At 40.0% G+C, this 27,113-nt stretch overlaps 3 protein-coding genes across 6 annotated transcripts; 2 read left to right on the top strand and 1 right to left on the bottom strand.

Moving 5' to 3' along the window:
- The first annotated feature begins 259 nt into the window (after window positions 1–259).
- LOC146638607 (UDP-N-acetylglucosamine--peptide N-acetylglucosaminyltransferase 110 kDa subunit) lies at window positions 260–13,208 on the top strand. Of its 3 annotated transcripts, none has more exons than XM_085361872.1 (22): window positions 260–605; window positions 1,947–2,097; window positions 2,785–3,028; window positions 3,153–3,221; window positions 6,560–6,676; window positions 6,769–6,848; window positions 6,972–7,167; window positions 7,260–7,400; window positions 7,497–7,597; window positions 8,027–8,180; window positions 8,437–8,538; window positions 8,656–8,835; window positions 9,129–9,287; window positions 9,405–9,494; window positions 9,657–9,782; window positions 9,893–10,063; window positions 10,169–10,285; window positions 10,392–10,562; window positions 10,782–10,934; window positions 11,082–11,334; window positions 12,469–12,592; window positions 12,687–13,208. In XM_085361872.1, the coding sequence occupies exons 1-22, from the start codon at window positions 569–571 to the stop codon at window positions 12,865–12,867; spliced, it is 3,117 nt and encodes a 1,038-aa protein (XP_085217998.1). In that variant the 5' UTR covers window positions 260–568; the 3' UTR covers window positions 12,868–13,208. The 3 variants fall into 3 exon arrangements, with proteins under 3 accessions (XP_085217998.1, XP_085217991.1, XP_085218003.1); XM_085361865.1 differs by having other exon boundaries at window positions 1,917–2,097; XM_085361877.1 differs by lacking the exons at window positions 260–605; window positions 1,947–2,097; window positions 2,785–3,028; window positions 3,153–3,221 and adding an exon at window positions 3,260–5,235.
- A 2,050-nt stretch (window positions 13,209–15,258) lies between these two features.
- On the top strand, window positions 15,259–19,739 carry gcna (germ cell nuclear acidic peptidase). Of its 2 annotated transcripts, none has more exons than XM_085370001.1 (12): window positions 15,259–15,348; window positions 16,129–16,240; window positions 16,356–16,428; window positions 16,559–16,611; window positions 16,700–16,766; window positions 16,862–16,932; window positions 17,440–17,856; window positions 17,957–18,107; window positions 18,207–18,351; window positions 18,880–19,015; window positions 19,183–19,387; window positions 19,508–19,739. In XM_085370001.1, the coding sequence occupies exons 1-12, from the start codon at window positions 15,259–15,261 to the stop codon at window positions 19,737–19,739; spliced, it is 1,752 nt and encodes a 583-aa protein (XP_085226127.1). The 2 variants fall into 2 exon arrangements, with proteins under 2 accessions (XP_085226127.1, XP_085226136.1); XM_085370010.1 differs by having other exon boundaries at window positions 17,440–17,861; window positions 17,968–18,107.
- Window positions 19,740–23,026: 3,287 nt separating this feature from the next.
- Window positions 23,027–25,618, bottom strand: cetn2 (centrin, EF-hand protein, 2). The gene is made up of 6 exons (XM_085364311.1): window positions 25,550–25,618; window positions 24,832–24,917; window positions 24,134–24,305; window positions 23,567–23,695; window positions 23,340–23,477; window positions 23,027–23,116 (listed from the first exon to the last, which is right to left on the bottom strand). The coding sequence occupies exons 1-6, from the start codon at window positions 25,616–25,618 to the stop codon at window positions 23,027–23,029; spliced, it is 684 nt and encodes a 227-aa protein (XP_085220437.1).
- Window positions 25,619–27,113: the final 1,495 nt, after the last annotated feature.

Here is a 27,113-nt window from a genome sequence, read left to right as displayed (position 1 = left end):
CGTTTGCACTCCGTCTCACTGCACCAATGTGTTCTTCCGCGCAGCATCGTTCCTAATATGTTTTTTTTAAACTTTAGTAAATAAAGAAATAACACGCGATAAAAGGAGAAAAATGTAATCACAAATCTTCTGAAATATTTTTACATCGCTACGTGCGATATTTATTACAGTTTTACACACGTGTCTCGGTAACGGCGGTGAACGGATCTAGTTTATCTCAAAAACGAGTTCCACCCATCTCGCCATTTTATGATCCACTGCTGCTTTGTTGGGAAGGGGAAGCTAGCAAGAGCCATTAAACCAACAGCACGTAACATGTTAGCTTAAAAACGAGCTCTTAACAGCAAGACAATTGATTGGGTATTAGCCAGCTGATACTAACCACTGCGAGATCTACATTTGTCGCTTTAGGGGAAAAAGAAACATACGTTAGGACATTAGTTTAGCTAACTCTGCATAGCTATTGGGGCAACGTGTTTTCTGCTTGTCGCAATTTTTTTTTCTCTGAGATTGTTATCTGCTAGAGGACACATTGACGACCACCGTGCAAGACTCGAAGACCGAGGAGATGGCGAGCTCAGTGGGAAACGTGGCCGACAGCACAGGTTTGCTGTTTTTATGCAAGTAATTCTACACAGAAGGCAACAAGGCAAGCTTCAAAGACTGTGTCCTTGTGTAGGTTTTTCCCCCCCTAGATGCGATCGAGCTAGTATCTAACAAATAGACCTTAAAAAAAGAAAATAGGTAAACTATTTTAACCCTGTTTTTATTTATTAAATTTGTCTTTTGTCCAACGTGGAAGAACATGTTAGTAATAGCAACGCGGGCTCAAATTTCTACCTCGTATCGCGACAATAAAAGCCCTAAAGCTAACATTAGCGTAATTTAGCTTTTAGCACAGGTTTGCGTCGAAGTAGCCGCAAATTGTCTACTAGTCACACTTTAACGCAGACGAATAAGCATTCCACGAAGGTGCTTTAGCGGTTTGCTCGGGGTATACCATTTTTGTTTCATTGATTTCATGTTTAAGGGTCGCTGTGAAAGCTAAGTCAGCACAAAGGGGCTTGAAGATGTCTTTGAAATTTGTTATCGGGGGGCCTTGCTACTGAAGTCTGGCCTATGTCTACCGCTTAGCACAGATAGCCTTTAGGCTAATGGTAGCATTATCCCAAAGGTTATCGGCGATACTGATACCAGAACGGTTCTGAAACCCGGTATTTTCGCGCATTGACTGGTGGTTTAAGCATTTTAAGCTATACTCTTTCCACAAGTAATGTTACGTAAGTGTCATGACCGCTTGAGCAAACCGGATCTACTGCATTATTAGCCCTGCAGTAAAAGTTTAGCTATATGATGCGGCTTTGTTTTCTCAGCCCCACCTTTGAATAACTAGTTTGTTTTGTTGGAGCAGAACGTTCTGATGTGTTCACTACCGCTTCAGATATATATATACACACACACACACACACACACACACACACATACAAATTGTATTAGAGTAAGTTACAATAAAGTAATCTGGTGTTTCATAAAAGTACATATTTGATATGATAAATTACTAAACATCCAAAAAGTGTTATGGAGAGTTTTTGCCAGAACCTCTCACACCTGTTTCATCCATCTGCTTGCCTGTTTTCCCATCACACACATTATTTTCCTCCATTTTTTTTTTTATTTGTTAGACTTTATTGTGACTCCTACCCACACAATAAGATGTAAAATCCCCAAATGTGTATCATGAGTCCCCCCCCCCCTTTTATTTTGAGTTCAAATTGTGTTAGTCACTCTTCTTAAATTAAAGCATTTGTCTTATTTTCCTTTTTAAAAAAATTCTGTTATCATTTGTCTGATTTTAATTTTTTCCATCACCTCTAACGTGTCGTTTTCCCCCTCCTTGGCTTATGTTGGTGCTCCAGAACCAACAAAACGTATGCTTTCCTTCCAAGGGTTGGCTGAGCTGGCGCACCGGGAGTATCAGTCAGGGGATTTTGAGGCAGCTGAGCGCCACTGCATGCAGCTGTGGAGGCAGGAGCCTGATAACACAGGCGTGCTGTTGCTCCTGTCCTCCATCCACTTCCAGTGCCGAAGACTCGACAGGTGAGGTGTTGGGGGGGTGGAAAAGCACACTGGGCATGTGAGCAGTAGCAGAGGAAAATGGGTCGTCTTGGCTTTGAGTGCACACACTGGGGAGTCCTGTGGAGCAGCTGGGCTGTCTTGTGCAAATCCTGTTATGTGGTTTAACTTGGGTTTTGTGCATTTCTGGTGGTTGGAGTGTAACCTTTCTTTTCAGGTGCTTGGGTCTTTCAAGTAATATGATCTAAAGGCTTTTTCACTCATTTCAAATCCTTAAATGTGGACAATGCCAGTATCATTACAGCCTTGTAATGCTGTTGAATTTGGTATTTAACCATAATACAAATGCTAAACTTGTATGCTTTTGTTGTTTACCCCAAAAACTGTTGGTTAGTAAAAATGTTCCATGACAGCTCACAGGATCAAATTGAATATGGTGATCATCTTCGTGGTATTTTCATCATAACTTATTTTGGGCTGTACTGCCTGCATGTTTGCATAGTAGACATTTGAATAAAAAGTTTTGCTCAGGTGCTGAGGCTCATGTTAATGTGTCTTGATATTTGGGATTTTCATCATATTTGACAATGCATCTTAAACTGATTTTCTGTTCTTTAACATCTTGGGCCTTGCTGTTGTTTCTACACAGCAGTTTGAACCAACTGTGTCAGCTCTGGAGTGTAATAGTTTGTGCATAATCTTTCCTTGCAGGTCTGCTCATTTCAGTACCTTGGCCATCAAGCAGAACCCAATGTTGGCTGAGGCCTACTCCAACCTGGGGAATGTGTACAAGGAGCGTGGGCAGCTGCAGGAGGCAATAGAGCATTATCGCCATGCTCTGAGACTCAAGCCAGATTTTATTGACGGGTACATCAACTTGGCTGCAGCTCTGGTGGCCGCAGGAGATATGGAGGGAGCCGTGCAGGCTTATGTCTCCGCATTACAATACAACCCAGTGAGTTAATTTATATTTTTTTCTAAATTGTATGTGTCAATGCCCTATACATTTATTTAGTTGGAATGGCCACAAATAGGCTGTTTATAGAATTTTTTATTTTATTTTTTTTCCATCTTCACAGGATCTATATTGTGTGCGCAGTGACTTGGGGAATTTGCTTAAAGCCCTCGGGCGTTTGGAAGAGGCCAAGGTATGTTACAGCGCGTTGGCGTATACTTAGATGTGGCGTTTGTATTTTTGTTGTAGATCTTTTTTTCTTTCTTTTTTCCTCCTTGTCCATCAATTTTGTTTTTAGTGTCACTCACTAAGACCATAGATGTTTTTTGTTTTTTTTTTTCTCCGCTTTGACATTTTTAAAGCAGTCTTACTATTCAACCCACTTATGTGAAGGACAGAAAATGGAAGCATCTCCTCATTTTTCAGAGTTGCAGTTAGCTTCTTATCCCCTTATTTTAAACCTTTTTGAAGTACTGGACTGTAATGGGTTAACACCCATATGTGGAAATCAGGTTTTCTGAATTTCTTTAAAAAAAAACAAAGCAATACACATACTGTTTTGTTTTTTTGTTGTTGTTTTTTTTAGACAGCTTACATTTAAAAAAAAAAAAAAAAAAAAATTTTTTTAGTGTACACATTACATTCGTCTCTACCCTATATCACTTTTAGTCCCAATGTCCTTTGCTTTACACAGACCTCTTATCAGAGATCAGTCCCTTTCCCTTTCAGGAAGAAAGGCTGGAGTTTCAAAATTCACACAGCTGAACTAACCTCGGCCCCATGCATTTCCATAAAGTTGACTTTGGAGGAAAAACGCTGGCTCGGTCTTTGAAGAAATTATGAACTGATGAAAAGTTAGTTTATCTTTGCAGTGCAAAAGATAAGATGGTTTCTAACCTAACTACTATACTCCTGTATTGTTTTTCTTTCAAGTGCCCTTATGACAGGTTCTTCTCAGTTTGCTGTCAGTTTGGGGGTGCTACACTTCAATTTATCACTTTTAAATGTATCTATATTCTTGGGGGGGGGGGGGGGGTTTACCTGAATTGGGTTAAATTTGTGATTATGGAGTTGTCTTGCTGGTTACAGGCCATCTTATTTCGTGCTAGAGGGGGGTAAAGGAGTGGGGAGGAGCATCAGGGAGTCACAAGCTCCCCAGCTCTGTCGCTCCGCCCCCCCGCGCGCTTGCTGAGGATTGGTGGAGTGGGCGCGCTCAAAGCTGTCTTCCTGACCCTTCAGTTTGATTTAATCAGTGCTTGAGCACATTCCCAACAGTGCCTTTCCGCACATATACATCAATTTTTGGATCCACTTGATGGATTTTATCCAGCTGGTTATCTCTTCAGATATCCACTGCTTTTAAATTGTTAACTGAACATATGGATTTAAGAGCAGTCATTCTCACATGCCTTAAAGTGGCACAAATGCTGTCAGGCAGACAGCTTACCATCGGTACTCCACCGCCTGCGTCAGATGCTGGGTTAGAAAGACAGAAGCACGCGCAACAGCGATGACCTCTTTATTTCAGAGCTGTGGAGGCTTCTAGATACAAATAATTAAACCACAGACTTTTCTCCATTGGCCAGGACTCAAGAAAGCAGGCCAGGATAAAGAAATCAAAGTTCTATAAATATTTCATGAAAATGCAAAAAAAGAAAAGCCATGATTAATACTTCTTCCCTTTTTTCTTCAAATATGTAATATTATTCCCAAAGAAATGGGATCAGTTCATTTGGGCAAGATCAAGCCAGTAACTGCCCTCCTGTTCTGTGATTGTAAAAACTGAATTGAGAATTTACTGGAAGCTTGACTTTCCCTGGTACTGCACAGATCAAAGCCTTTCTTCCCTCCCAGTTACCCCTAAAGCATTCCTTTTGTTTTCTTTGAAATGAAACATTCATTTGCATGAATGAAAACTAAGGCTAGTATTATAGTTTTTGTTTGTTATTTGGACAAAAGTGCTTTTTTATTTTTATTTCCATATTTTAAAAAAAATGTATTGTTTGAGAACTTTTACTAACGATCTTGTTTTCTGATTTTTGTCTCTTTTGGTTTTTCCACAACTGATATTGTTATTTAGAAGGTTTCAGGTGGGTGACACTATTCCTGCGTAGGTGCCTGGCGGAAAGGAACACTAGGGCAGCCTCAGTCCTCTCCTCTTCTTCCAGCCAGCTGCGACCACCACTCTGACAAAGTCCAAAAATATGGTAACGGGTTTGTAACTGCCAACAAAAGAAAAACCACCTTACTTCATGCTTGAGCTCCTCTGTCTTGTGGCTTCCTTTTGAAGAGCAAAAGAAAAAAGTAAAAAATAATAATAGTAGTAATAATAATAGTAGAGCATTACAGTAAGCATTTCTTAAAATATGCTATACTAATTACCCAACTTTATATTATGTAAAAAAAGAAACTTGGTTTTGGAAGCATTAATCATGAAAAACAAGTAAGAACCCTCTAACTCTTACATTTTGGTTATTTTTTTCCTGTTTTGTTTTGATTTCCCTTCTTTATTTGGAGTTGCAGCGTTCTGATGATCATGCAGATAGTGCGCTGTGAGTCTGCAGTAACGCAGGGGCTGCGCAGCGATATCTTCCAAGCAACCAAAAAGGCGGAAAGCGCAAGCGTGCGGCTCCCCCATACCCTTCATTCCCTTTGGCCTGTTAGTTGTGGACCTCCCCCCTCTTGCAACCAGCCTGGTTGCCAAGTGCCCCTAAATTTCAAGTGTAATTGGCTTATGACAAAACCAAAGACAACGTTTTGTGACAAATGGCAGTGTAATTATCTTAGCATTTAACCACTGCCTTTCTCTGTATTCAGAGCCATTTTGTGGGTGCCGAGTGTGTGCCAGTCTGGTGTTGCAAGTGTTCTGTCAGGGGTTGTTGGTCTGCAGCTGTTTCACGTGGCCATTCAGCAAGCGTAGCGGCGCAATAAGAACCTTTGCCAGGAGCAAGGTCATGCAAAGAGCATAATATGGTGCACAGGCGTGGTGACCCACGCGGCGCGCTCGTGTTTCTTGCGCATGCATTACAGGGACTTTCACCTGCACAAAATGCCCAGCATCCCAGGTTGTGAGATGCCTTGCTAACATCAAATAGAGATTTCATGCAGTTTGTTTGTTGGTACTTTAAATTTTAATAAAAATTGTTATTAGGGTGGGCAGACAGCAGATTTTACTGGCTCTAGTAACCACTACATTTGGTAAGGATGTGGTCATAACTGGAGGATGAGGGCCTATGTGTGGGTGTCGGTTGGATCCGCGCAGCGTAGGAAAAAGCATTGCAGCTTTGCGCGGCAGACTTGTGCGCAGGCGAGCCCATGCTGTAGACTCACTTTTTGCCATCATGGAGAATGGTCACTAATTTTGCTTTCTCTTGCTTTTTGTTTTCTCTTTTGCTTTTATTCTCAATCTCTTTTTTTTTTTTTTTTAAATTTATTTATTTTTTTATCAAACCCTTCCCCCCCCTTCTATGCACTATACCTCTCCCATTCTACCTCTTCTCCTTTCCTGTGGTTATTTTAAACCCATTGAAGGCTTGTTACCTGAAAGCCATTGAGACTCAGCCCAACTTTGCCGTGGCTTGGAGCAACTTGGGCTGTGTGTTCAATGCCCAGGGAGAGATATGGCTGGCCATACACCATTTTGAAAAGGTCAGTTGCATAGTTTTTTGTAACATTCATCAAACTATATTATGAGACACCTTAACAGTATCAAATATAAAGTCTTTTTCCTTGGTTTTTAGGCAGTGACACTGGATCCAAATTTCCTTGATGCATACATCAATTTAGGCAATGTTTTGAAGGAGGCCCGCATCTTTGACAGGTGAGTCTAAATCATGACAGATTTTTGCATCTGCTTGTGGGTTTTTTGTTTTTAGGTTGTAGCATACATCATTTCATTTTAAATGTTTGCAGAATATTCATAACTTTTATTCACATCTTCCAGAGCTGTGGCTGGATACTTGAGAGCCCTGAGTCTGAGCCCCAATCATGCTGTTGTCCATGGAAATCTGGCCTGTGTCTACTATGAGCAGGGCCTCATTGACCTTGCTATTGACACCTACCGCCGTGCTATTGAATTGCAGCCCCACTTTCCTGATGCCTACTGCAATTTGGCAAACGCTCTAAAGGAGAAAGGAAATGTAATGTGTTTTTTGTCTCGAATCTTGAGTACCTCTGAGGTCATTAAACACTTGCTGAGTTTTTACTGACTGAGTTCTATTTTCCCTAACAGGTGTCTGAAGCCGAAGAGTGCTACAACACAGCTTTGCGTTTGTGTCCAACTCATGCCGACTCCCTTAACAACTTGGCCAATATCAAGCGTGAGCAGGGCTACATCGAGGAAGCTGTTCAGCTCTACAGAAAAGCCTTAGAGGTGGGTTTAACATTGTCAAGATTAACAGATTTGAAATATTCACTTTTACAGTAAAAATGATCATGTGGTGATACTTATTCAAACTTTATTCATCAGGTGTTCCCAGAGTTTGCAGCAGCTCACTCTAACTTGGCCAGTGTGTTGCAGCAGCAGGGAAAACTGCAGGAAGCCCTCATGCACTACAAAGAGGCAATCAGGTTTGTAAATGAATGCTGGAGACAACTGTGGACTTTGAGTTTATGCCTGAAATTAGCTTTCTTTTTCTTTGTTGGGCTCATGTTTAATCACCCCTGTCACTTTTCTAAAGTGAGAATAGCTGTCTTAGTTCAGACATGTTACTGATCTACTAACTTTAAATGGATGTTTGATTTGTAGCATTCCTAAAAGTCCCGTTGGCAACATTTACCGAAAAAGCTGCTATCTTAATAACTGCTGCTAAATAACTTAAAGTTTGTACATGAAAATAGAGCAGTAAGTATACTGTGAAGCCACCTGAGTGTTGCCAGATATGAGTGAAAAATTAAATCCATTAATTTCTCTCCTGTGACACTCCTATGATTATTTACTTTTGTGTAAAAAGACCTGACAGCTGAGTAATTTTGTTATGTGGTCTGTTTGAATTTTAGAATCAGCCCCACATTTGCTGATGCCTACTCAAACATGGGGAATACACTAAAAGAAATGCAAGATGTTCAGGGAGCTCTGCAGTGTTATACTCGTGCCATCCAGATCAACCCCGCCTTTGCTGATGCTCACAGCAATTTAGCCTCAATCCATAAGGTAGGAATATTTCTTAATTTTACTCTTCATATGCTCTCTCTAGATGATAGATAGATATAGCACTTCACTATTAGATTATCCACCTCCAGGTTGCTTCTGATGTTGCTTTTCACATTAAATTAGTAAATTTAAAGATGTATTTTCACACAAACCTAATTAAAAATTGAGCAATGGATACCTGAGTTAGCACCCGTTTGTTAGTTGAGTATGCCTTTTGGAGTTTAAATTTTTATGTTTGTATTTATTTTATTTTTAGGATTCTGGAAACATCCCAGAGGCTATTGCATCTTATCGCACAGCCTTGAAACTGAAGCCTGACTTCCCTGATGCTTACTGCAACTTGGCACACTGCCTACAGGTGTTCATCTGCTGTTATACTGCATCTTTCTATTTTTTATTTTTTTTTACTTCTGCTGTTATCAAAACAAATTTTCTGACTACTTTTTGTTGTTGTTTTTGCCCCCCACTTTTTCAGATTGTGTGTGACTGGACAGATTATGATGAGCGGATGAAAAAGCTTGTGAGCATTGTGGCAGACCAACTGGAGAAGAACCGCTTGCCCTCAGTGCACCCACACCACAGCATGCTGTATCCGCTCTCTCACAGCTTCCGCAAGGCCATTGCTGAGCGCCACGGAAACCTTTGCCTGGACAAGGTAGACAAAATGATCAAAGCAAGTAAAGCTTTAATATATATTTTGGGAGGGTGGAAGGTGGCTGGTGATGGAAGTGCCTGCAGGGTATGGGGAAGGTAAGGGGGGTGGGCAAGGTACTGGGTATAAAGAAGTAGAGAAGCTGGTGGTGAGTGGGTCGCTTGGAGTGATGAAGGTATAGGGGGTAAGAAATGATTTTTGGGCAAACAAATTTTTATGTTGTCAGTCAAACATCTGCCATGTAGACTTTACTGTCCTACTGTACACGTATTCTTATAACATTACTTACTCCACAGATTAATGCACTGCACAAACCGGCTTACGAGCATCCCAAGGATCTGAAAGCTAGCGGTGGACGTCTGCGCATTGGATATGTAAGCTCTGACTTTGGCAACCATCCAACCTCCCACCTGATGCAGTCCATTCCTGGAATGCACAATCCTGAAAAATTTGAGGTAATTTCAACTCTGAATTGGTTTTTATGGTTTAAAAAAAAACGGTGCTTATTACACTCTGCAATGTATTGACACAGTGTTGACTAAAGTCTTAATTTTGTTTTCCTTACCCTAAAGGTGTTTTGCTATGCACTCAGCCCTGATGATAGTACCAATTTCCGTGTGAAAGTGGTCGCTGAAGCTCATCATTTCACAGACCTCTCACAGGTAACTCGTAACATGTTGTTTCCTCAACAGTATCTTTCTATTTATAACACATCAACCTTGAGCATTTCTATTTTTAACTTGGAAGTCATTTCAACCATTGTGCTGTCAGATGCAATGTCAGGAACTCTAGCCATTTACATAAACTGTAATTTTTGTCTCCAGATACCTTGCAATGGCAAGGCAGCTGATCGTATTCACCAGGATGGAATCAACATTCTAGTGAATATGAATGGATACACCAAGGGAGCAAGAAATGAGCTCTTCGCCCTCCGCCCTGCCCCTGTTCAGGTAAGCCTTACATGTAAATTGTTAGCCTGTCTAGGGGATAGCTATATTTCTGCTTGTGCAATATACTGACCGTGAAAACGCACAGCTAACAATTTCTACCTATTCAATAGGCTATGTGGCTAGGTTACCCTGGAACCAGCGGAGCTCCCTTCATGGACTACATCATCACAGACAAGGAGACATCGCCTACAGAAGTGGCTGAGCAGTACTCAGAGAAACTTGCCTACATGCCCAATACCTTCTTCATTGGAGACCATGCCAACATGTTCCCTCACCTCAAGGTTTGTCCAGCCTTACAATGCTGCAGATTGATTCTATGAGCTGTCTTGTTTTCCTAAAATTTTACTTTCACTGTTGTTGTAACTTTATTTATTTTTGACCAACAGAAAAAGGCAGTGATTGATTTCAAGTCTAACGGGCACATCTTTGACAACCGCATCGTTCTTAATGGTATTGATCTGAAGGCCTTCTTGGACAGTCTGCCCGATGTCAAAGTGATAAAGGTGAGTAAGGAAAAATATCCAGAAACTTTATTAAAACAGATGTTTAATCTGAAACAATAATTCTGATTATTGATGAACATGTTTTATTTATTTTTTAATCGACCAGATGAAGTGTGACAACAACCAGGAATCTACTTGTGACACAAATGGAGCCCTGTCCATGCCTGTAATTCCCATGAACACAGCAGCTGAAGCAATCATCAACATGATCAATCAAGGCCAAATCCAGGTCACAATCAATGGCTTCACTGTCAGCAATGGCCTAGCCACCACACAGGTAAGAGTCACTATTAGACGTACACACTTTGGCCACTTTTGCTTCATGTAAACACACTGTCTGGACACCCTGGTCACGTTCCCATATATTGTCACATGCTGCTTCTTTTTACAGAAGTATTTTAGTCAATGTTCCCTCATTTAGGAGGGACTTTAAAACAAAACACTTTAAAACAAATGTAAGCGTTAAGGCCGCAATATTTTCATTCCTCATGTTTAGATCAGTAACAAAGCTGCAACTGGGGAGGAGGTGCCACGCACGATTGTTGTAACAACTCGTTCTCAGTATGGTCTCCCAGAGGACTCCATTGTCTACTGCAACTTCAACCAGCTCTACAAGATTGATCCACCTACTCTCCAGATGTGGGTCAATGTAAGTTTGGACTGTCCTTATTATTAATGAACTGGAGTTCCTTTAACTAAGAAATTCTGTTTAAGGGCGTTTCAAAGTGTGTGTGTGTGTGTGTGTGTGTGTGTGTAAAAATAAATAATCAATCTCTTAACATTTGTCTTGTTGCAGATCCTAAAGCGCGTGCCCAACAGCGTATTGTGGCTTCTTCGCTTCCCTGCAGTTGGTGAGCCCAACATCCAGCAGTATGCTCAGAACATGGGTCTGCCAGGCTCTCGGATCATTTTTTCTCCTGTGGCCCCCAAGGAGGAGCATGTGAGAAGGGGCCAGCTTGCTGATGTGTGCCTAGACACTCCTCTGTGCAACGGTCATACCACAGGCATGGATGTTCTCTGGGCTGGAACACCCATGGTTACTATGCCTGGTGAGCAGAGTTTTCAGGAATAGGCTTGGCTACCAATTAGGGCTGCCACAAACGATTATTTTGATAGTCGATTAGTCACGTATTATTTTTGCGATTAGTCGACTAATCAGATCATGCATCCATTGGACGTAAACGTACAGCTTGGTGCACCAGCATGCATCTGCTCTTATAACTATCATTAGCTTACAGCTTTAAGTGTTTAAGGTATGTGCTAACTAAAAATAAAGACAAGATGATAGTTTATTAAATTGTAATGAAATTTGCAGATTGTTTCGGTGAAGTTTAATAAACTCCTTGCTATTTAAAATATAACGGGACACCGGAGTATATTCTCGAGCATGTTACACTTCTGATAATCAGTTGTCTGCTTGACGTTTATTCAGCTGTGTAAAAACTATAACTTTAATCTCAGCCAAACCGATTTACTCAGGAACAAATAAAATACTAAAAAAAGCCAAACAGTAACATTTTTAAGTTATCTAAGTGACTTATATATGTTTAACCTGAGTAGCGAAAGACGGCGGTGGGTTTGAAAACTATTTGCCCGGAGTCAGGGGTTCTCACCGGCTCTAGTGAGCTTTGCCCCCGGCTAGCTATCGAGCTAGTGGGTAACGGACATCAGAGCGCTTTTCAAAATATGTGGTGTCTTGATAAACTGAGCAGATATTTGAGGTTTGCACAGCTACATTCTCGCCTGAAAATGTTAAACGTTTATTTTGTGACCTAGAAAGAATAAGAGTAATATTAAAACTAACTAGCTGCCGCCACTGTTGGAAATTGAGCCGGGCTGCTCTAATTCTGGGACAAAGCTACTTCTTCGGGGTTTTCCTTGTACATGCAGTGCTGCCATCTTTAGTTTCATTCTGTTATTACACTCTTAAATCCTGCTACTTATTCCTGCATCTTTTGGGATCTTACAAAGCTTCAAACGACACGTCGACTATCACATCAGTCGTCGACTATTTTGATAGTCGACATAATTGTGACTAGTCGACTAATTGTGGCAGCCCTACTACCAATTGTTGCCATAACACAAGTTGAATAATTAACAGATTTTAAAAAATATAAAAACATGACCATGAGGAGAATGTTAATTGAAACCTGTTTTCTTTTAAAATATTGACACCACTGTAGGTGAGACTCTTGCATCCCGTGTGGCTGCCTCACAACTCAACTGTCTGGGCTGCCCTGATCTAATAGCTCAAAGCCGCCAGGACTATGAGGACATAGCAGTCAAACTGGGCTCCGACATGGAATAGTAAGTAGATGTTTATCCTAAACACTTAATTTTATTTATTTTTAAAACATCCTTTGTCACCTGCGAACTCTGATTACTCGCCCTCTTCCTATAGCCTGAAGATGGTCCGAGCGCGTGTTTGGAAGCAGAGAATTTGCAGCCCTCTTTTCAACACCAAGCAGTACACAATGGACCTGGAGAGGCTCTATCTGCAGATGTGGGAGCACCACAGTAATGGCAACAAGCCAGATCACTTGGTCAAACACCAGGCAGTAGAGGCTAGTGAAAATGCTTGAACTGGAAGCATGCAGAATTATTTTCCCCTTTCCCCCAGCCATTTTAAACCCCCATCAGCACCATAGTTTGAATGGTCCGTTTCCACTCCAGCCCCTTGTCGAACTTTTGTCTGTATCACTCTCCTTTGCTATTAATGGGACTCTTGTTTTCAAGGAGCCTACACATGTTCACATTTATATCCCATTTACACTGATCGTTGCCTCTCACATCTGCATCTACTGAGCCAGATTGATCCTGAGACATTCAGGCAACTCTTCTGAGACTCTTGTCCTAAAACACAGTATAGGTATTTGGTGAGCATGAAAGGATTGTGAATGCCTGGCTTCCCTTTTTTTTTTTTTTTTTTTTTTTTTTTTTTTTTTCTCCCTCTTTCCCTTTTTTGGTACTTGGATCGATGGATTTACTTTCTTCTGTCATTGTGCATATGGGACTAAGTGCAGCTTGTGGAGAGAATTTCCAGCCGTCATTACTTGTTGATCTATTTATAAATGGATTAAGAGTGTTGTGTGTTTTAAAAATGACATTGTTGCACCATGGAAATTGTACCTGACATGTTTCATCAGCTTTAACATGCAATTATAAAATATAAATTGCTGCAACTCTTTAGTTTTTTGTTTGTTTTTTTTGTTTTTTTAAAATCACACAAACCTGAAGCAGGCGGGTAAGTATTTCTAAGCAAATTTTCTTTTTTTTTTTCTTTTTTTTTTTTAATTGTCTGTTTACCTTTATGCTGTCAACGATGCCATGAGGCACTATATATAATAAATATTGAGATGGCAATCACTTTGTATGGTGTTTTGTACTCGATGGTAAAGCCGGTGAAAAACTGAAACCCTACCCCCTTTGTTTCTTAAATCCTCATCAGTGTGCGGTCAGCAGCTCACAGCACATTGTTAAACTTGGCAGATTTATGTACTTGTATTCAGCTGTGCCTTTCTGGGTCCATTGGAGTCTGCTGACAAAATGAAAACAAATTTCCTGTGCCGAAATCTTCAAACAATATTGGCGTTTATGGAAGTGTTTAAAAAAATAAATAAATAAATAAATAACAAGTCCTGCATTCACAAGTATACCAGTCCCCCAACCAGGTGGAAGAAGAAATTCAGTGAAAAACCAAATGGCTGACTTTTATTTTTTTATTTTATTTCTCCCCCCCCCCCCCATGTTTTTATTTAACATTAGTGGTAACAATTGAACAATTTCCTCTGGATATTTATGTTACATGCACTTAATGAGAAAAAGCATTGGTAACTTATATTGTCATTGGAGTTCAAGTATGGATCTCCTTTAAATGCCATTTGCTTTGCTAACTTGTGTCAGTAGTTATATAATCTGCATACTTGTGCATGATCTGTGGAGTGAATGTCAAAATTCATAGTTGACCAACATTCTAATCTAGAATACATAGATGATGAATTCACAGACTGACTGTAGGACATGTGGCTGTCCAATAAGACTGTCATAAATCAGATAATAAAAATATTCAATATATAAATGCATAGTTGGTACGTCTGGAGCTACTAAAAGCCATGGCGATTCCTTGTCAGACTGATGCATGACAGCCAACCAAGTCAAGTGATACAGGTAATAGAAGACTTTCATATTATCTGGTAAGATGAGATATAACAAATGTGCACATAGATTAATTTAAGTTTTGTTAGCCATGACAAGTCTAGTTAGACAGTGTGACTAGTTGGTTTGGGTGACGTATAACGACTTGCTGTAATTAATTTCTACCACAGTAATTTAAACATCAATTTGACAGATTATTTTTTCTATTAAAAGTAGAATTGCATTAAAAACTGAATTGAACTTTATCTTCCTGTGAAATTTGTCTACGTGATTATTTTCCTGCAAACGTAGGTGTGGACAAGATGGTTCAGTGCCACTCCGAACGCGCTACGATTGGTCCAATATCACGGTGACAACTTCCGGTGCAATGGAGCACAAGATTTGAATTTAACTTCGTAGTTGCTTCCCTATTCTCTCAGCCACTCTTATTCTCTTATAACAGAAGCGCAATTGGTAATGAAATAACAAATATTGTCGGGTTCGTTTGTTTGTTTTATAAGTCGGTAATTCAGTGTGTGCTAATGGGGGAAAATGAACCAGCTAGCTCTTGTTAATGTTAGTTGATTAACGCTAGAGACCCCGTTGCTAACGGTAACGCTAACGCTGCTCAGCTAAAGGCTGTAACCCCTCAACCATATAGATATATTTTGTTCCAACCAGAAAAATTAATTGGTTAAATGAAAAATGTTTGGTAAAAACTATCAATTAGCAGCACTCTGTGGTTTTATGATGTTATAAAAAACCAGCTTGATGTTAGCGCTGGAGCAAACTTTAAATGGCTCGTGCTATTGTGTGCTATTGCAGACTTGAAGGAAACTATGAACGATGCTACGTCTAAGTCTTTTCACAAAGTGGCTAAAAGAATGGGGTGGATGGATGAGGGAGGACTGGAGGAAACGGAAAAGAAGGTTTGCTGCATACTTTTTTTAAACCCCTAAATTATCGCGGACTTCATTAAAAACTGGTAAACACACTGGCACTATTAGCCTGGGTTGCTGGAACAGAGAATAGCTCTCAAGTACAGCGTTTGAGACAGAGGAGAGATGATCGATCGTCTCCCTTTTAGCTTCATATATCAGATACCTTTTAAGAGATACGTTTTTTAAATAGTCCGTCAACCTAGGTCGACAATATTTGTTCCGCACTTTTACATCTGAGGAATTGTTTCAGCATGAATATCTCAAAACTATTAAAGACAAACTCAAACTTCAATGAATTTGGTCAAATAATAAATGTCATGGCATCACGATCTGTAATTTGGGGCAGGTGCATCAAAACTGTGTGATGGCTGGTTGTTTAAATAAATATTTGTATAAAAAATGATTTTTGAATGGAGTACAGTTGTATTTCACAATGTCAATTGAAGCCTCTAGAAACATTCTTAGTTACAAAAATGCTATTTTCATTCAACTTGTATGCTGGATTGAGCAAATATGGTAACCAAAACAAAAAGAAAAATATCAATTGATAGTCTAATGTCAAAATGTTGGTACTCAGGTAGCACTTTATTAATGTCTAAGAAAATAATTTTGTTAAATATACAGATTTTATTTATTTTTTTGGAGACCCACTATGGCAGGGGTTGATTTTGTTGATTTGCATTTAAAAGTGATGGTATCACCATGAAGTAAATGATTGAAAATGAATAAATAAATAAACATTATTATTGTTGTTGCTTCTGTTTGCAGTTGATGAGTAAAATTGGTAAGAGTCGTCATGCTGGCACAAGTGGTCATGGATCAGCAAGTAAGTGGAGAAACTCTGCGTTGAGCGAATCGAGTGACGATGAATTTGACAGGTGTAAGTGTTTGGGCTTTTTAAAAAAAAATTTTTTATTAATGTACAATGCTTAAAGGTGTGACTTTGGTTTCATGTATGGATTTAATTTTTTTCCTATTACCCTTTAATGCCTTAGTTCTTATGGAAAAAGCCACACCCCAAGCTAAAGCCACTTCACACAAGCCACGCAGTCCTGCAAAGACAGGCAGGTATGAAAATGTTTTCATGAAGCATTTTGTCTTTTTCTGATCTAGATTTTCTATCTGATTTATCAGTTCACACTAATGACTATATTATGATATAACTAAAGTATTTAAAAAGCACTTTTATTATTTTCAGTTCAAACATTGTGGTGGTGAGCTCAGATGATGACAATACTGCTTTTGAAACATGTAAGTGCTAATGTCATTCTTCTGGTTAGATTTTGTCTATATATCCCACCAATACAATTTTTGGATATTTTATCTTTGCTCATTGAAGTTCTTCAGCGGGCAAAAACTCCCAATACCAAACCCAAGAAGACATCTAAAAGTGGCAGTGAGGACAGGTGAGTCCGATGAATTTTTATCCACCACTTTTATTTCCCGTCAGAAGTAAATGTTATTTACTGCTAAACATTTTCCCCCTGGGTTAATTTCACAGCCTCCATAATTTTATAGTTGACGACTACTCATCAGATGATGACTTTGTTGAGCCAAAATCATCTTTCAAAGGTAATTTTGCTGTTGTTCCTCACTTCCAGCATGATCCCAAATAATGTCGGGAGATGTCACATGCAACAATAAATGACACAGCCTTCACATTTACCTACCATTTGATCCCGGGAGGAGACACAAATCCCTTTGGAGTTGCATCAGCAAGGCAGCCTGTTGTGTTGCTTCTAATATAACAGTGATATTGATTTAATTCATTAATGGGGAAATGAGCTAAAATCTCATCTTGGGAAGTTGCACCTGACTGATCTACGGCCTAGATTATCAATCAGTCACACCTAGTTGTTTATGCCTACGTGACAGTGTTCACTTGCTGTGTGGTTTACAAACCGGGAGAGGATTGTTCTTCACTTTGCAAATTATTTTCTGGTTGTATACAAAGCTTTTGTTGATGTATCAGGCGTCTTGTTTTTTCTAATTTCCCTGTTGCTGCTTTTTTAAATATGTGTCAGATGCATATGTAAAAGTCTGTTAATTTATTTATTTTTGTCTCAAATTTTTTTGTAGTTCCTAAGAAGACCAATACTCCAACATCCCAGCCTCAAACAAGGCGACCCCTGTCTCTGTATAATTCACCTGTCTTTGTCAGCGATGATGAGGATGATGATAATATTGTGCTGAAGAGCACTTGGAGAACCCGTCACACGAGGCCCAAGTCACTTCCAAAGACCAGTGAGAATACTCCTCCTCTGTGCAATGACGATGAAACTTCGCCGTCACTCCCCTCTCCTCCTGCTCTGTCTCCTTTGTGTCGTCCTTCAAACGGAGCTAAAACATTAGTGATCTCTCCCAAGCGCACTTTTTCAATGCCTTCCAAGCTGGATGATTCAAGCAGTTCTGAGGAGGAGTTCACATCCCTGCTGGAGAGACTGAAAAAGAAAAACAATTTCATAGGGAATTCATTCCTACCGAACAACAGCAAAGGTACGGTAACTGCTTAATTCTGAATGTTTGAATCTGACAGTCTTTTGTTTTTTTTTGTCATGCTCATATCTCTTGCTCTCCTTTTTCCAATTAAATTTAGAGAGCAATAAGGAGCCTGCTGGGACAGTCTCAGTTCCTTCTGTATCCCAAACACCAGGCTCTAAATCATTAGGTGTGAAGACACCTGGAAAATCATCGATCTTGAAGCCAGCCGTCAGTCAGAGCGAGCCAAGACACGGTCCAACCAGCAAGTGCGTCTAGTGGATGCACTAATTGGGCACCAGATAGTGAGCCTTTTCCTTTTATACACGAACGTTTGTCTTCATTTTGCTCTGTTTGCTTCCCTCTAGGAATGTGCTGTGTAAGACCCCGGGCTGCTTCCTGCAGTCGCTCACAAATCCCAGCTCCAGCTATGTGGGCAGCTTTAAGCAGAACAAAGAGGCACTCACAAGTAAACTCTACCACCTGTACAACACCACAGTGTTTGAGAGTAAGGTAATGAAGAGTCATTGTTTACTAGACTGTTTTCCATTTGAAGTTGAGGAATATTTAATTTGATGCACGTGACGTAAAAGAAAATCTCCAGACTTTGTGAAATACCCCTTGCTTTCACTGGTTGCCTAAAGTCTATTGGCAGCCATAGTAGAACCACCATCTGTAATATATTGTGTGTTATGTTGTTAGACATAAACAAGTCAAGGATGGGTCACATATTGAAGCTGCAAAGCTCTCTGGTTGTTTTGTGTAGGATAGCTGTTGTGCTAAATGATAAAATGCTCACTAATGAGTTTCAAGAATGAAGATATGAACTGTGAGCAAAGGCCGGAATCTCCCATGCAGTTCTTTCAATATTGATGTACAATTTAAAACTCCAGTATTCTTTTTATATTATTATTATTGTAAATTAAATATGATGAAACGCTCTGCGTAAAGAACGAAATATTTATACATTGCATTGTTTAATGTCTTTGCTAACAGGGTGAGTTTTTGTTTTCATTTATTTCTAACTTTCTTTCTTTTTAGCTCCCTGCGAATATGTCAGTGACCTGGAATAAGAAGATGCGTAAAACAGCTGGCTACTGCGTTACAGGGCAGGAAAAGGGTGGAGGAAACCGCTACGCCCGCATAGAACTGTCAGAGAAAGTCTGTGACTCTGCAGGTAATGGCTTACTAAGGTCCCCTAGAATTATTTGCTTGTCAGGGAAGCTGCGACCTTGTGGAGCTTTAGAATCTCTTACTGTGCTGTTGTTCCTGAATATGTGCGTGCGCATATATACGAGGTACCTCGTTTTGTATGACAACATTGTCTTTGTGCTTCCCTGCTAGATCGTCTCAGGGACACACTGATACATGAAATGTGTCATGCTGCAACATGGCTGATTAACGGTGTAAGGGACGGGCATGGAAACTTCTGGAAGCTCTATGCTCGCAAAGCAACACTGGCACATCCGGAGCTGCCGATGGTCACGCGCTGCCACAGCTATGACATCAAGTACAAATTCCAGTACCAGTGCACTCGCTGCAAGAACACGTATGTAAACCAAAACCACTTACTCCATTTTATGAGTCACTGTGTGTTTCCAGAGCGTTTGAGCTCATTTCAGCCTGATTAATGTCTCTTTTTTTTTTTTTTTACTGTGATTCCATATAGGATCGGCCGTCATTCCAAGTCACTGGACACGCAGAGATTTGTGTGCGCCCTCTGCACTGGTCAGCTTGTCTTGTTGACGCCTTCTAAGCCACGTGCTCCCACGCCTTTTGCCAACTTTGTCAAGGAAAATTACTCGAGTGTACGACAGGAGCTAGCAGGACAGAGTCATGCAGAGGTGATGCGGAAACTTAGTGCAGACTTTGCCTCGAAGACTAAACTGAGTCAAAGCTGAGCCAGTATGTGTCCTTTACACAGGCAGCCTATGAAATATCTCAGTCAGATAGTCTTACATTATTGAGCAGCTATGATTCTCAATGTTTTTTTTTTCTGTTTGTCTGTTGATCATTAGAGTTGCTGTAACTGGAAAAACTGAATGAATAGAAAGTAAATGTTTCTGATTGTGTGCTTGTGTAGATGATAGCATCAAACAATGTCATACTTAATAAGTGACAGTACCATGGTAAATGTCTGATATGAGCCTTTTAATGCTGTGCTGGTGCGGTTTTTTTTCGTTTGTTTGTTGGTTTTGCACCTTCAAGTCTTCAAATAAAGTTTAATTCTTTAAGATGGTCAGCACGTGCGCTAGCTACAGCCTGAACACAATGCTCAGTGTTCCTCTGCTCATTGTCATCCCGCGCTCCCCATCACTCCTCAGACACACTCGGTTCTTGCTCCTCATACACCTTCTCCTCTGCAATAATCTCCAGGTAGGTCTGCACATTTTGATTTTGGATTTTTTTTAATTAACCAAACCCTTCTTAGATATTATTCTCACAAACATTTGAGCTAAATCATCATAATCAATGCTTTTTCAGCAACTCATCAGGACAATCAAAGCAGTTATTTTAGGATGTGGGGAAGATTTTTCTGTGACCCAGTTTTTGATCTTGGGCGCTACTAATCAGGCCTTGTCATTGGTTTGTAAATTCTATATTATATTTGTACAGTTCACTGTTTGTTAGTGACTCACAATATACACCATTTTCTACTGTCATTTACTCTGGAGAACATCACCTGTTTATTTTATGTATTTTGTTTGGAGGCCACATGACAACATACTGTTTTGGATAGGGATAGGTGTTACTTGGGCTTAACGCACAACCAGTCTGCATATATGCTCACTGGCCACTTGATTGGTTATCTGTTCAGCTGCTTATTAAAGATCGCATCTAAGTACTCAGACAAATTGCAGCAACCCAATACACTGAAGCATAGTCAAGGTGGCCTCCTGAAGGTCAGACTGGCCAGACTGCTTCAAGCTGTCAGAACTTCAGGCAACAGTGACTCAAATAATCACTCATTACAACCAAGATATGCAGAAGAGCACAGAACCTGTCAAACCTTGAAGCAGAATGGCTACAGCAGCAGAAGACCGCATAGTATCTGTGTTTAATAGCATCAGAAAAAAATACATTCAAGGTTTTATGATGCAACTTAAAAAAATTGGAGATAAATCCAAAGTCGAGCCACTCAAATGAGCAATGCTCATTTAAAAATAAAAGTAAAAATAAACAGGACACGAGGACAAATTGCTTCAATGGGTTTAATTTTAACTGAAATACTGTTGTGCTGTTTATATAATTCAATTCACAAGACATTATGTAAAACATTCAGGAATATTGATGATAAAATACGCACAAAAGCATGACAGAAAATATATTAACAATCCCTTTAAGACAATGTGACCAAAAACTGTACATAAAAAAAACAAGGACGCAGCTTCTGGACCTGGAAAGTGAAGCCAATGCAAACTGACTTAAGCCTGCATTTCCTTCACAGGCCACTAGGGGCAGCTCTTGTAGTTCCAAAGGTCTTTAAACAAACTGCTGTAGTACTTATTTGACCTATAAGCTAAGTACACAGCTTCTTCACTAAATAAGGGTCTCAGACACATGTTTCACATCAGCATGATGCTATTTTGATTCTTCTTTTTTAAAACTGTATTAGTGCAGGTATACAACTCACTACTATATGGTCAAGCAGTGTTGTTTCTTTCACAGTCACACCCAGGTAATGCTGAGTTTAACTCTTTAAGAGTTAAACTCAGCGTTGCCTGTTACCTGTTAAAAGCCTACTAAGAGTAACCCTTGAAGCTGTTTTCTAAACTGACTGTTTTTTTTGTACAACAAAATGACTGTGTGTTGGTCAGAATTTAGTGAGGGGGGTGTCTGCAAATGCAACTACCCTTGGAAACTATTTGAGCACTAAAGGTGGTCAAACCACACCTTTATTGATAAATACAGAGGTGTCAAAGTGGTCATTAAAGGTACGGGGAGGCATTCAAAGGTCATCTTTATGGGTGAAAGAGTTATTTAAAAAAAAAATGAAATGGGCAAATTGTTCAAGTGAAAGCTTCTAAACAAGGTTTCACAAGGCTACATCCATGTTTTATTTTACACAGCCTTAAGGCTTTACACACCGGACGCATAAAATCTGTGCGAATATTTTGTTGGTTAAAAATATTTTATGAGAGTCACCTATTCTTAATGCAGTCATTTATATGTTTGAAACAAGCTCGATTTTTTCACTTGGCAAGAAGTGTGCTGTACCTTGAATCATGCACAGTACTGAATATACAAATAGTTAGATAACAGTATTTTACCTCAGACACTGCTCTGGGTCAGTCGGCTCTCTGAACACGAATGTGTTCCCAACTCTGCCAACAAGAGCTCAAACTGCCCCACTGACATCATGAAATATGTCCGGAAGCAGTCGTGATACAGCTTGGATGAACCCAGAACTTCCCAGGACCGACTCATCATCGCTTGATGTTGGTTTTGAGGACGAATTTTCCGCAAAAGTTTGGAACAGAAAAAAATTCTAAATTTTATGTCACTTTTTTTAAAATGCACTTGGTGTGTAATGGCCTGTAGGTGTGGGATCCAAGATGATGGTGTGCTAAGAGGCAGCTTCCCTGATTGTGAGAATTACCCCTTTAAGAGGCACAGGCACAAATCCACAGGCAGCACGGAGATGAGACAGAGCGCTCTCCAGTCGTCAGTGGTTAACAAACACCTTCACTGCATTGCAAATTTTCCCAGGAAAACCAGTATAAAAGAGCCGAAACATGAGACGGTAATGGGAGTCACCAGTATACGAGAGTGAACAGACACTGCTAACATAATGCACAAAGTATCACACAAAGCGCTGGAATGTACTACGTGTCACTGTATTGGTGCAGGCACGATGAATAACCTCTATAATATTATCAATATATATCCTTCATAAATGAATGCAGCATTCTAACAGGTAAGAGGGTGTACTCTTACAGTTTTGGCAGTATGTTGTCATGTAACTGAAAGAAGGGTGGTTTGGCATTTTGCTAGACTTTTTGTCCAAGTCTTTAAAGGTTTTGTAATGATTGTAGTTTTTGAAGCTTAAATGTCTTGACTGATTTAAAAAAAAATTATGGCACTATACAACGATAATAAGGTTTTGTTTTCTGGATAAATGGATGAGCAGCAAAACACCCTCACTGATCCAGCCTGGTCCACCCAACCTTAATGCCTTTCATTTGCTTCAGTACAGGCAGGTTTTTTTCATAATGCGCAGGAACTCCTGCTGGTTCACTTCCCCATCTCCATCCCTGTCCGCTTCATCTATCATTTCCTGCAGAAACACACAAAACACGAGGAAATGAAAAGAAGAACTGAGAGATGGAGAAAGCAAAACAAGCTGGCTTGATAGCATTCATGAGCAAATGCTGTGTTGACATTATTCTAAACTGCCTTCACAGCCTTTGGCTTTGTCAACACAACCCACCAGCTAGATACAGTAATATGCTTTTGATATTTTATTATTAGCTCTTTTATGCCATGATGTAGAGCCTCACCTGCAGCTCTTCATCTGTCAGGTTCTCCCCAAGCTCTTTGGCTACCCTCTTCAGATTCTTGAATGATATCTTGCCCGTCTCGTCGTCATCAAACAGCCGGAAAGCTTTTAAGATCTCCTCCTTAGAGTCCTTTTCAGCCTAAAATTAGAGAAGAGGGAGAGTACTTTACTCCGGACAATACAACTCTTTAGTAACATAGAATTAAAAGCAATGCAACACATGTCTACCATTTTCTGCGTCATGACAATGAGGAAGTCTGCAAAGGAGATCTTTCCTGTGCCATCCTTATCAACTTCACCTATCATCTTCTTGATCTCCTCTTTCTTTGGTTCAAATCCCAGAGCTCTCATGGCAACCTGACACAGAGTAAGAAACGCAGATATTCAAAGCATACATAGGTAATTATCCTTCCTTAGCAGCGGCAGGATAAATTATGTATCGTATCAGTGGGACATAATAACAATTAATCTGGTCTTTAGCCGGTCTTAAAAAAAGGTAAAAAAAAAACTTCAAATAGAAGATTGTAAGGTTGCTTCCAAACAGAGTCCATCACTGTGCAATGAGAATGAGTATTTACCAGCAGAAAAACATTTTAAAAAATGAACTTATTTTATCCCCTTATATATTTAAGCCCTTTCAAAATAGTGAACAAAGTCTTTACTTTGGGTCGATAGTCATCATTTCAGTTGAACTTAAATAAATTTGGCTAAATGAAGCACTAAATGATGAGTGTGCCAAATAACTATATATGCAGCTAACTGTACATGTAGACATCAGGGCATGAGATATTTTACCTTAAGCTCCTTCACATCGATGTATCCAGAGCCATCAGTGTCAAACAGCTCAAAGGCCTCCCGGATCTCCTGCTTCTGTACCTCCGTCAGCTCTGGCTTGGGGGCTGTCTTCTTGCGAGGAGGGGGCACCGGACCCTGCAGGGATGGTCTCTTGGCAACGGTTGCCTGGTGGTGGGGACACAGGAGGAAAAAATATAAAGTATTGTATTCAAAACGTGTTTTCCCCCATACCTAACCACTGCCGGTTTACAAGTTATACCAGTCAGATGCCACAAACGAACACGGAATTACGTAATTTCTAAATAATGAAATATGTTCACTCACCATCAGTTGCTCTATGTGTACCTGGCAAATCTGGCTGCAGATCTTTTAGGCCAATCACTGTTTTCGTCTGGGCTGTGACGCTGTCATTTTGGGAAGGGGAAGACAATAAAGCGGTTTCCAGTTTACATCACTGCTTTAATGACACCTAGTCTGGGAGAAATATGTTATACAGTAAAGCATCGTTCTTATTTCGCTGTAACAGCCTACCTGCTAAAATGTGGATGAAAAAAGAAAAGCGCAGGCGAACCAGCTTGTGTCACGAAGCGGATGTTTGATTTGTTTACCTTTTGTGCCAGCGGACAACCAGTGGTTCCTGGACGTGGAGGAGTTAGAGAAAGGATGCACGGAGGCACAACGAGAAGTAGAAATCAAACGCAACAGTCGGGAAAAAAGCTGATTGGTTGGTGAAAATCACGGGGTGCTTTACGGTAACAACATTCACAGCGGCGCAGAAGGTGTGCTACGGATAGAAGCTGCTTGGAGATAATGTGGAGATCTGAGAAGTCATACCTAAATAGATATGATGTCATTTCATTATGTAAATGGTGTGATTCCTCGTGGTAATCAGTTTAATTTCCTCCGTGCTAGGGATTCAGAAACACACTGAGAGTCTAACACAGTCTGATGAGACAATAAATCAAGTCAAAGTCAGCTTTATTGTCAAAAACCATAAGTACAGATCATAGACAGGAATTTGAAATTGCAATGCATCCACGGCCCCCAGTGCACACTAAAGAACATAAATTAAAAATATAAAAGTAAAATAAAACGCTTATATACAACACAATATAATACAGTCTTATATAAACTCATCATTGCTCACAATAATGCACAATGATAATAATAATAATAAGGGTTAGCACGACGTGGAAAAAGCATAATCTTCTCCAGAATCAATAAAGAAGAACATGAAACGAGAAGTTATTAGTCCAAGTTATATGGAGTTTAATACTGCAATTAGAAGGCTCTTCTTATTTTATTTATATATCTATTTATTTAATTTTTTCTACACACTTTTCTACACTCTGTGACATTTGCATCATATGTGAGCAAGTTATTTATGCTTAAGCACAGATCTTGTAATATATGCACCGAGATGGTGGAGATCTGTGCCAGAGATGCCTGCAGGATCAACAAATTAATCCACGAGGCTGGAAGCATCATTGGCCTGAATCTGGATGCGCTGGAGTAAGTGAGGAGCAGAGGTTCACTGATATAGCTGCTCTCAGTCACGCACAATCCATCATCCCTGCTTCATTCCACCCAGCAGACCCAGCAGACCTCATTCTCCCTCAGACTTTCTGAACCCTGCTGCCATAAAGAACACTTCAAGAAATCAATTTCGCTGCTCTCTGCAAAACTCACACAAACACGAGTCTGTATTATACCTTCTTGCTGTTGTTTCTCAGACTCACTGTGTGCATATTATTTATTCATGCTCTTTTGCACGATCTCAGTTTTATATATTTTTTTCTTTAGCGTCATTTTTTCTATTCTTCATTTTTATCACTGTTGTATACAGTGGCGGTCCTAGCCTGTTTGGCGCCCTGGGCGAACACTCCCTCTGGAGTTTTACGATTTATTTTTGGAGCAACCGTAATCCACATTATTTCCTTAGGGATTAATAAAGTATTCTGATTCTGATTCTGATTGTTTCAGGATGACCTGCCATTATCCAATGACACATCTGCTTTCCTGTATCTTTTGCTCGTTTCTCTTCCTCTTCTTTTCTCTTTTCTCTAAGCTGAGCACCTGATGACTTTGAACTTTTCTTGTCCATCTTCCATTGGTTTTAATTTTGCACTCCAGTATGAACACAAATCCCCCAACCCGAGGATCACCACAACATAACCTAATAGACCTACACCTTAGTTCACAGACTGGCTTTGTCTAGGGTGAATTTCTGGGATTTCGCACAACCCAGGATTCAAATAAGGAATACATAATGGGCTTGGATTTACATCATTATGAATGAAATGTGCTCTATTTGGAAGCAGCCGCCCCCCCTCCCTTTTCGATGGGTTGTGTGTGAGACTTTAAATCATCAAACTGTAAATTATACATTTTAAATTGTTATTGATCCCTTTACTCCTGGTCCTAAAGTGTATATTTATTTTCTTACTCTTCTTATATTTATTGTTTGTTTACTTGCACTGCTGTAACTGGAGCCTCGTCGTATTGTCTCTCTATATACTGGACTGTATGTAGCAGAGATGACAATAAAGTTTACTTTGACTTCAGCAGCGAGCAGGCGCACCGAGGACTGCCCGTGTCGCCCCTATCAAAAACCGCTACTGGTTGTATATGCCAACACGCCTCACATTATAAAGCCTTCACTCTGCTTGCAGTACTTTCATTTTTGGCAGTTGTGTAAGCTCTGTTTGAGTGGCTTGTAGAACAAAATGTTTGAAGTAAGGCTGAGATGGTTTGGACATGTGCAGAGGAGAGATAGCGGATATACTGCAGAAAAGATGTTGATTGTTGGGCTACTAAGTATCAAACATCACGATTTTCAAGCTGGCTCCTTGAAGTTAGATTTTCAAGGGGGCGTGGTTTTTGAGCTGGCGGACGGCTGAAATAAGCTTCTGCCCCCTGATTGGTCAATGTGGTGGCGTTCTTTGACGTATCCCAAATACTACTGGCTTTTCGCAAGGGT

Source organism: Diplotaxodon limnothrissa, linkage group LG2 (genome assembly GCF_057381915.1).
Source record: "Diplotaxodon limnothrissa isolate DT_005_m linkage group LG2, D_limnothrissa_male_GT1.1, whole genome shotgun sequence".
In the NCBI taxonomy this organism is placed as follows: domain Eukaryota; kingdom Metazoa; phylum Chordata; class Actinopteri; order Cichliformes; family Cichlidae; genus Diplotaxodon; species Diplotaxodon limnothrissa.
This window is presented reverse-complemented; position numbering and strand designations above follow the sequence as displayed.

Bases quoted from the DNA above. Each gene is read 5' to 3' on its own strand.
- LOC146638607 (XM_085361865.1), top strand. From the start codon at position 569: ATGGCGAGCTCAGTGGGAAACGTGGCCGACAGCACAG. The intron at 6,677-6,768 runs GTCAGTTGCATA...CTTGGTTTTTAG, and splicing joins CCATACACCATTTTGAAAAG to GCAGTGACACTGGATCCAAA. The intron at 10,064-10,168 runs GTTTGTCCAGCC...TTTGACCAACAG, and splicing joins ACATGTTCCCTCACCTCAAG to AAAAAGGCAGTGATTGATTT.
- gcna (XM_085370001.1), top strand. From the start codon at position 15,259: ATGAACGATGCTACGTCTAAGTCTTTTCACAAAGTGGCTAAAAGAATG. The intron at 16,612-16,699 runs GTAAGTGCTAAT...TGCTCATTGAAG, and splicing joins CAATACTGCTTTTGAAACAT to TTCTTCAGCGGGCAAAAACT. The intron at 16,933-17,439 runs GTAATTTTGCTG...ATTTTTTTGTAG, and splicing joins GCCAAAATCATCTTTCAAAG to TTCCTAAGAAGACCAATACT.
- cetn2 (XM_085364311.1), bottom strand. From the start codon at position 25,618: ATGCTTCCAGCCTCGTGGATTAATTTGTTGATCCTGCAGGCATCTCTG. The intron at 24,306-24,831 runs GTTTGATTTCTA...CCTGTGTCCCCA, and splicing joins GCTTTTTTCCCGACTGTTGC to CCACCAGGCAACCGTTGCCA. The intron at 23,696-24,133 runs GTAAAATATCTC...ACTCTGTGTCAG, and splicing joins TCGATGTGAAGGAGCTTAAG to GTTGCCATGAGAGCTCTGGG.